At 34.9% G+C, this 9895-nt stretch overlaps 1 protein-coding gene across 1 annotated transcript; it reads left to right on the top strand.

The window, feature by feature from the left end:
- Positions 1-245: 245 nt before the first annotated feature.
- Positions 246-3251, top strand: LOC127087528 (probable NADH dehydrogenase [ubiquinone] 1 alpha subcomplex subunit 5, mitochondrial). Its single transcript, XM_051028418.1, has 2 exons — positions 246-668; positions 2843-3251. Exons 1-2 carry the CDS (start codon positions 356-358, stop codon positions 3076-3078), a joined length of 549 nt encoding a protein of 182 aa, XP_050884375.1. The 5' UTR covers positions 246-355; the 3' UTR covers positions 3079-3251.
- Positions 3252-9895: the final 6644 nt, after the last annotated feature.

Below are 9895 nucleotides of genomic sequence, written 5' to 3'. Positions count from 1 at the left end.
AATTACACAGAATACTATAAAATATAGGTTTATGTGAGTTTTGGAAATATTTTTCAAAAAAATATTTTTAAATGTTTTAAGTCATTAAAATGGGATATGACTCAAAAATAAATGAATTGTGTTACAAAAATAAGTTGGAAGATATGTCTTCAAAAATTAAAAGGCATTTTCAGATTTTTTTTTATAGGCTGCCATTAAGAAATCCCTTAAAAATAAAACTATATGGGCCAAAACACGTGCAAAGAGATCCATTAAGAATGGCCCAAAGAATAGTAAGATGAAAAAAAAATAATCCCTTCCGGCGAGAAGAGTGAGAAAACTGTGTCCGTGAGAAAGAAACACGAACCGATCGAAAATGTTTCTCCGTGCGGTGGCGCGGCCGTTAATGGCGAAGATAAAGCAAACAACAGGGATCGTAGGGCTCGACGTTGTTCCAAACGCGAGGGAGGTGTTAATCGGACTCTACGGTAAGACACTGAACGAGATCCAGAAGGTTCCAGAAGACGAAGGGTATCGTAAAGCTGTTGAAAGCTTTACCAATCACAGGCTTAAGGTTTGTCAAGAAGAAGATGATTGGGAGAAAATTGAGACTCGTCTTGGTTGTGGACAGGTTGAAGAACTCATCGAAGAGGCTCAAGATGAACTCAAACTCATTGGCTATATGATTGGTATAGTTTTTCTCTCTTTCTTTTTTGCATTTTTTTGTAGAAAATTTGTTCATTATATTGAATTCTTGCACTCATGTTTGTTGCACTCATGTTTGTTGTTCATTCCTGTGGTGTGATGAAGTTGTGGGGATTTTGTTTCATATTTGTGTGTGATTTTGTAGAGTTGTGTGAATCAGGACTAAGGGAAAGATGCAAATGCAAATGTGTTTTTTTTTTCCTGAAATTTTACAATTTTATAGTTACTTATTTCCTTTGCATATTATATCCGTTCGGTATTGTGTTAGTGTTGGTGTCGTTGTATCAGTGTTGGTGTCGACGTATCAGTGTTGGTGTCATGTTCGGTATCAGTGTTGGTGTCATGTTCGGTATCAGTGTTGGTGTCATGTTCGGTATCAGTGTTGGTGTCGACGTATCAGTGTTGGTGTCATGTTCGGTATCAGTGTTGGTGTCATGTTCGGTATCAGTGTTGGTGTCGTGTTCGGTATCAATGTTTGTGTTGGTGTCGTGTTCGGTATCAGTGTTTGTGTCGGTGTAGTGTTCGGTATCAGTGTTTGTGTCGTGTTCGGTATCAGTGTCTGTGTTGGTGTCGTGTTCGGTATCAGCGTTGGTGACGTGTTCGGTATCAGTGTCTATGTCCTTTCTTCATAGGTGATTTGTACCAAAAAAGTGGTACATATGGTAGCAAACTCAGAAAGGTTTATTTTACTAAATTACAAAGAAGTTTATGGATCAGATCATGCACAGTAAATACAACCTAGGTTAATATCATTAAAATATTATGAAATATTTTCGAAAGTTTATGTGGCAACAACAACTTGAATGTGTAAGAGTGTTTGCCGCGTCTTAGTATTTGGCACTAGTACAATATCGGTACATGTGATTACATTCGTAAGTTCAATTTTTTTCAAATTATTACTGGTGTGTGCATGTCCTTTTGGATGCTGTGTTTAATGTATGTGATTGGGTGAGTGCATAGAAATTAGAATGTACATGCCCACTCTTGCTGCAAGAACTACATCCGAAATAACCTTACAGCATCTGTAGGGACGCCACGGCACTCTAGTAGTGTAGTGAAATTTGAACAAATTGCTACTTTTTGCAATTTGCAATTAACAATACTGATTAAAAATCTCAATTAATCACCAAATTCAAAGCCATTATCCTATACTTCTGGTCATATACCCTTCGAACAACCTGTTCTTGCTGCCTTCGGCTGCAATTGTACATAGTTAGATAACCTATCTTATAGATCACTTCAGGTGAATGAAATCCTGGTTGAACAGCCCACATCTATCATTCACAACTAGCTTCCCTGTTTCCCTGAGTCCTGACCTCTTTGTTTCTTCTATGTTCTTTCTGTTCTCCTCTGGTTTGAGCCGATCTCTTTTCCTATCTGTTTTTTAAGAATCTATATATATACACACACATACACATATTCCTCTCCCTCTCTGAGTCTTTGTTCCACGAGCCACTCTGCCCTTCTATGATTTTGCAAGCTTCCCTATTTCTTTGTCATTATATGAGTCTTCTTTCCGTCTCTTAATTTGTTCTTGGTTCTCATTTTTCTCTGTTTTTTTTATGGACCTTATGTTATGATGACTTATGAGGTTTGTCTTATGGTTCTTTCTCATAGGTAGTGTAAAATACAGTTTTTTTTTATGTTGATTTTGATAGACTTCAATTTTAAAGATGTAGAGAAAAAAATTGTAATGGGCCCAAAAAACTAAAACATCGAACATTTAGGATCTCAATGTCATAGGAGCAAGTGAAATTTATGAGATACACTTCGGTGTGATTCCCTTCTTAATTAATGAGACTTGGTTATAGAGTGTTTTGTTTGTTTGGCTACATGTAATTTAAGATTTTCAAGTTCAATGCTGGCTTTTTTTTCACTCTGAATTTGATAGTTATTGGTTTCACATTATTACAGATGCATTTTACAGTTGATGCTTGTTTTTGTTATACCCCAATAATCATTTGCAGCTTGAATTTTTCTTACTGCTTTTCTGCTAATCTGTATATTTTTTATATCCAAATCATCATTGTATGATAATCACTCAATTGCATAACAAAAATTAAGTTGAAACCTTTATTTCCAACTATTATGGTGGAATATTTATGCATAAACTGATTAGGAAAAACTGATTTATTTTGACATATATATTGAATTGCAGAATGGGATCCTTGGGGTATCCCTGATGATCACGAAATTGAGATGGTTGAAAATGATGCACCGATTCCGAAGCACGTTCCTCAACACCGACCTCTTCCTCTCCCTAAGGAGTTTCAAGAAACCTTAGAAGCACTTATGTCTCAACCAGGGAAAACAGAAAAGCTAGAGGCACTTGTCTCTAAATCAGTAAAAGATAATGCTGCTGCCAACTCTAGTGAAGAATCCTCAAAGCCATGAACTTCAGCTAAATTATAACTTTGAATTCTCCATTTGAATGTGCTTTTCCTTTTTGTTTGTATTGAGTAGTTTCAGATTCAACAGTCTTTCAGGGGCAAATCCTGTGCTCCAAAACAACTTCCATAGCTTGAAATAACAAGAAATAACATGGTGCTCTGAATGTATGCATGAAATGACTTTTGTGTTTTGGTCAAATTCAAATAATGGTGCACTCATTGTCTTTTCATTAAAAAAAAAATTGCTAGTGCATATTTTATTCTAAAATTATTACTGTAATAATCTAATTATAGTTAATATTTTTGATAACTCATTTTGCTAAAAATTAATGCAAGACTATTTAATATATATTTTTATATAATATATCATTAACAATATTTGTAGTCTTTATAAACATGTGTCATTTTAGTTTCAGTCCATTTTAAAAATATTGATTTATACACCTAAATATTTATAAAGTTTTGAAACTTTAACAAGTTTTTTAATGTAAAAATACCAAGGTGGCAAAATGTTGCTGCCAAGACAGTTGCTTACTGGATTAATGTTAATGGTAAAAATTGTATTTATAAAAACTAAATAGCATTTGATTAATTTATTTAATTAATTAAAGAAAAAATTACCATATATAATATTAGAAGTTTCTGTTTTTATTAAGTTAAATTCAAAGAGAGAAAAAAAAATCCTTCAAAATGCACAAACTCAAAAAATTCTTCCTAACCCATACTCATCTTTCTAAATAAAAAGTTCATAAAATTCAAAGAAGTCTTTTATTCAGTTATTATGCAGCATTAATAACTCAATTTCTCTCTACCATGTCCTAAAACATTACCACCTCAGTCTTTTTTTAATTAAGAAAACTCATTAAGGACTTTTCTAACTTTTTTTTTGAAATTGCATTTGTATAAATATTTTTTTTTTACAAAGAATGAAATCAAAATGAATTATATTTGCAAGAACCAAAAATATATTTGAGTCATGAAATTTTAAAAACTTTAACTCAGCAAAATGTTTCTAAAAAGATGCAATAGTAACATAAATAGTTAACATTATTCAATAAACATTGTATGAATAAGAAAAATAAAGTATTTTCAAATATTTGAATATTATAAATTTTGTTTTTAATTCAACTATTAAAATATCAATGTTTTAAAAATTGGTGGGGATATTGTGTCACTGATTCATCGATCGAACTACTAAGACATCGATCGAATCACATGACCAAATTGAATTAAATCAAATAACTCATTTGAATAAATTAATATTTATAATAAAACTATATAATTATTAAATTGGCTGATTCAGATGATTCGATCTCTAAAAGATATCATATTGACCTGGTTAGAGCCTTAGGAAACAATGATTCGGGAAATCAAAGATGTATTACAAACACTTAGCCTCATCAGCACTACATAGTGAAGGAAGGCCTGCTATTTTGGAAGAACAGAATTGTGATTCCAACTCCATTTGATTTGGTCAAAAAATTGCTGCAAGAGTATCACAATTCTCATATAGGGGGTCATGTTGGCATTACTAGAAATGCTGCTAGAATTAAAGCTCAATTTTACTAGCCAACATTGCAGAAAGATATACAAGAATTTGTGCAGAACTGTATGATCTGTCAAAAAGTTAAGACAATTAACACATTGCCTGTTGGGTTACTGCAACGTCTTCCTATACCATCACAGGTGTGGGAAGATATAGCCATGGATTTTATTACAGGGATGTTGTCCTCGCATGACTATACTACTATTATGGTAGTGGTGAAGCATTTAACCAAATATGCTCAATTTATGGCCATGAAATCTGACTACACTAGTAAGTCAGTAATAGAAGCTTTTATGAACAATGTTGTCAAATTACATGGTATGCCTAAATCTATTGTGTCAGATAGAGACAAGGTTTTCACTACTGCTTTTTGGAAACATCTCTTCAAATTACAAGGGAATACTTTAGCCATGTGCTCTAACTACCACCCTCGGTCATATGGCCAAACTGAGGTGCTTAATATAGGCCTAGAAGTATTTTTGAGATGCTTCACATCTCATAATCCTAAGTTCTGGTTTAAGGCTCTGACATGGTCAGAATATTGGTATAACATTGCTTTAACTAGTATATGCATGACACCATTAAAGGCTTTATATGGAAGGGACCCTCATATAGTGACAAGATATGTATCTCAAGCTTCTCACCCTCCAGCACTTCAAGAGGATCAACAACCCATATCTGAAGCTACTTGGGAGGATGTAGCTATCTTGCAACAGAAGTTTCCTCTTTTCAACCTTGAGGACAAGGTTGATTTCAAAGGGGAGGGTATTGTAATGAAAACAAATGTGACACAACTTCTAGAAACTAATGAGTCACCAATTACATAGGTGGACCCACATGCAGTGAATGGAGGGAATAATTCTATTAATAACCAACCAAAAAAGTTGGCAGAAGTGACATAGTACGCAAGGAAAATATCAGGCTCAAGGAATACGTGTAAGCATGAGATCTATTTAATGCTTGTAATAGAGGTATTGTTAGTCATGTGTGAATTTTGATCATTATGTTATTTCTCTCTCAAACTCTTGTATGAACATTGGTTGAGTGGTTATTTCAATAAAAATAACCTTCATTTCCCGTATCATTTTTTATTACCGTTATATTCTGCATCTTAAATACATTTCAACAATATCACTCTACATGTACTTTATCCTTTTAAACTTATTTAACTTTATCTCATATTTTAGTTAGTAGCTTTTGTTATTTAAAACTTTTCTTTAGTGGAAGAACAATTATTTCTAAGACTGATATTCCAGATATCCCTCCATACCAATTCAAGTTTAAAGATATCAAACATTTTGTCAATGGAAACTTCTTAATTGATCATTTATATGGTAATTTTAATATTCTTATATGTATGACAATGATTTGTTATATTGTTTATATATTTCATGAATTTCAGAAGTTTAAGCTCATGTTACCAACTATTTTCAATGACCAACTAACCCTTTATATAAGTTAATTTAATGTGTCAATTCACACTGAATTATAACCTCCTTTATTTAAAGTTTATTGTTGATAAAGACAAGTTTTATGCATTATATTATCACTTTATGCAATCATCAACTATGCATAATAAATGATATTGTTTTAATATGTCTCAAACGTAACTGAAGTTTCACAAGATGTTCTGAAAATACAAATGGTTAGGGTGGCAGGAAAGCATGCACTAATATGACTCTAACCAATGAAACTGGAAATATTATTGAGGTTGCCTTATGGAACAAAATTCAATAAAGATATTCGCTCAAACTCTCATGCATGGAAAACTACTATTATCCTAACTCATGCATGGTGCAAGACAAATCAAGTCTTTAGATGGTTTCTCCTATTATTTACTTCTTGTTGATCACTTCACCAAATATGTATGGCTCTATCCATTAAGAAATAAATCTGATGTCTCTAATGTATTTCCCACATTCAAAAATCTTGCTGAAAACTACTTCAAAGAAAAAATCATTTCATTGCACTCTGATAATGGAGGAGAATTCATCAAACTAAAATCATTTCTCCACACACATGGCATATCTCATTTCACCACATCACCACATACACCTGAACTCAATGCTCCAGTTGAAAGGAGACACAGACATGTAGTTGAAACTGGAAGAGCCTTACTACACATGTCAAATCTACCTCCCGAATACTGGTCCTTTACGTTCAAGACAGCAGTGTACCTAATCAATAGGTTACCAACTCCTATCCTCAACATGAAATCACCATATCAAGTCTTACACAAGAAAAGCCCAACAACATCACATCTTCATTCCTTTGGATGCCTTTGTTTTCCTTGGCTGCGACCTTATGTCTCAAATAAACTTCAACCCCGATCTCAACCTTGCATATTCTTAGGATATGCAGAATCCCAATACAGTTATTTATGTCTTGACCCAACAAATCACAAAATATACACCTCTAGGCATGTCAAATTTTTTGACCACATTTTTCCATACAACCAACTTGTCAAATCTACACCACCACCATCTCTAAGCATACCCAACATACCACAATCCCCTCATATCATCATACCTATCCTTCAACAACCACCACTTGAGTCACACGCTATGCCCCATGAAGAGGAGGATCTCTTGGTTTCAAATACAATGTCAGGTAATGATACTCATCCACCTACTCTTGTTACTACACCTATTGTCACTCCTAATACCTCTACAGCCCCTACTACTGAAACAAACCAAATCATCACAAGGTCGAAAAATAATATATTCAAGCCAAAAAGGATGTATACTGCATCAAAACACCCTCTACCTGAGAATTTGGAACCTTCAAACATCCGTGAGGCAATGAAACATGCCCATTGGCGTCAGGCAATTGCTGATGAATTTGAAGCCTTAATAAGTGAAATTCTGGTGTAGTCAGAATTCAGATGTTCTACTCCAAGTCATGACATCTGATCTAACCTTGTAATTAATACAGCAAGACAGTTATTAATCCCTGTACTAATATGCACATGTTCACAGATGTCACGACATCTCATTCTATGTCACCCTAGAATGGATGAACACCTGGTTCTGTGCATCAGGAAGAAGGACTCAACAGAGATCTATCCTAGCACTCACTTCTGTTGTTTTCTTACTCAGTTATCAGCATGATGTCTTACTGTTGATTTTGGACATCATCTATTACATTGTTCCAGTGTGTTTGTCTTTTACATGTATTTCCTGAATGAACACGTTAATCTAATTACCACTTATTAGATTGCTAACAACTCGGCTATTTGTTAGATTCATTAATTGTAGGTTAGTGGTTGGTTTCCTGGATTTTAGCTCAGCTGTTGTATCCCTGAAGAATAGCCTGAGAAAAATACCGAAACAGAAAAACCAATCATCCTACACTTTAGCACATGCTGTTGAGAATGAATGTCACAACATTCAGTTCGACGGTCAGAACATATGTTGATTCTGTTATGTTCCTGGAACCATGTTGTGCTAAGTTTGCAGTACTGTAAAAGACCAACTAGTCTCTACTTCATTATCAGCCTTCAGTATCAACTGTCAAAACATCCAATTTAACAGTTTCACAATGATCCTTCGGTCAGGTCTGTTATCCTGGAAGAGAGCAGACTTAAATAAATACTGAACTGAACCTAACCTGCTTATTGTTCAGTATACACTGTCACTGATGAATGTTACAACATTCTGATTGACATTCCAACAGAAGGCTATATACCAGGTCTGTTATCATCTTGATAAGCTGACTGGAATACCAGCTGAGTTATGACAGTAACAAAAACACATACAGAAGGAAAACAAACACAGGAAATTGTTAACCCAGTTCAGTCCAACATGACCTACATCTGGGGGCTACCAAGCCAGGAAGAAGATCCACTATTAGCAGTATTAATTCAGAGTTAAACTCCCCCGTTTACAACTCTTCACTTAATCCCTATCCAATGCAATCTATACCTAGGAACTCCTAGATAGAAACCTCCAGTTTCCATTCCTATCACTACAAATACAATGTAATGTTACCACACCTTGAACTTGCTTCACAGCTTCATTCAAGAACAAAATCACTCTTGCCTACAGGCTTTGAGTTACAAATATTCTCAGCTTTTACCACTGAGAAACACATGGTAACCTTCCCACAGACTGGGAGGTTTACCTCACACACACCCCTAAATTTTCATTCTAAGAGGCTTACAAAAACTAGGTTACAATCAGCTATTTATAACCTAATCACCCAACTGGATTTGGGCCTTCAGAAGTCGCAGCAGACTTGTTCTTTGCTGTTACAACTTCAGCAGAAAAATTCTGCTACAAACAAGGTCTTCAAGTTCTTAAACTCTCTCCATATATATCTCCATATTTAGAGCCTATATATATTCTGATTGAGTCTTCAAGACCTCCACAAGGAAGTTAGGATATTCACCAGATATCCTTGCTGATCCCAGAATATATACTGAATTAATTAATTCAGTTTTCTACACATGTGCGATGTCACAGACCTGATGTCGTGACATCGTACATGACATGTTGGTCCAGATGTTGAATTTCTTCAACCCAACATATTAAAACAACAGAGATGATTACATTATTTGTTTTACAAAATTCATGCCAATCCTAAGGAATTAACAATCTCCCCCTTTGGCAAATTTTAGCTAAAACAAATAATCAATACACTGGACAAAACATCCCAATTTGGGAATGCTCTTCATCTCTGTCATTGGCTCCACCACCACAAACACCAAAGTTGGTGTACATGGGGAAGAAGAGGAGCAAGACTCAGTTGTACCAGAACCCTTCCCCTCAACCGGAGAGCTTCCTGAAGAATATGTAATGCTGAGTACATAGACAATGTAACTCAGATCACAGGGCACAACTGTCTTCTTAACTCAGATCACAAGACACAAGTGGTAAACCCAGTTGGTGGATTTTGTGCCTGACGCCAACTTCTGTTTGCTACCACTCCCACAGTTGGCTTGCTTCTGGTACATTTTCAACCCCAGGACTATATTTCTCTCCCCCTTTTTAGCTAAACATTTGTAAAGGCACCCCTCACAAAACCAGATCCAGGCGCAGCTTGCCCAAACCTTAACATAACCCATGATTCTGAGGGAATGGAGTGTTTTACTTGTGAGAAGAAGAGGGCTATTACATCCTTTAAATAGTCCATCCCGTGCTTAGGAATTAACGGTAGGAATTAATGCTTGGTCAAGATTCATTAATTTTTGCTGAGAGACAGTCAGAGAATCACCAACAAAATCTCAGACTATCTTTGAATACCTTTTATAGCTCTTGACTGTTTCTTTTCCAAA

This window comes from Lathyrus oleraceus, chromosome 5, assembly GCF_024323335.1.
Source record: "Lathyrus oleraceus cultivar Zhongwan6 chromosome 5, CAAS_Psat_ZW6_1.0, whole genome shotgun sequence".
In the NCBI taxonomy this organism is placed as follows: Eukaryota; Viridiplantae; Streptophyta; class Magnoliopsida; order Fabales; family Fabaceae; genus Lathyrus; species Lathyrus oleraceus.
This window is presented reverse-complemented; position numbering and strand designations above follow the sequence as displayed.

Bases quoted from the DNA above. Each gene is read 5' to 3' on its own strand.
- LOC127087528 (XM_051028418.1), top strand. From the start codon at position 356: ATGTTTCTCCGTGCGGTGGCGCGGCCGTTAATGGCGAAGATAAAGCAA. The intron at 669-2,842 runs GTATAGTTTTTC...ATTGAATTGCAG, and splicing joins ACTCATTGGCTATATGATTG to AATGGGATCCTTGGGGTATC.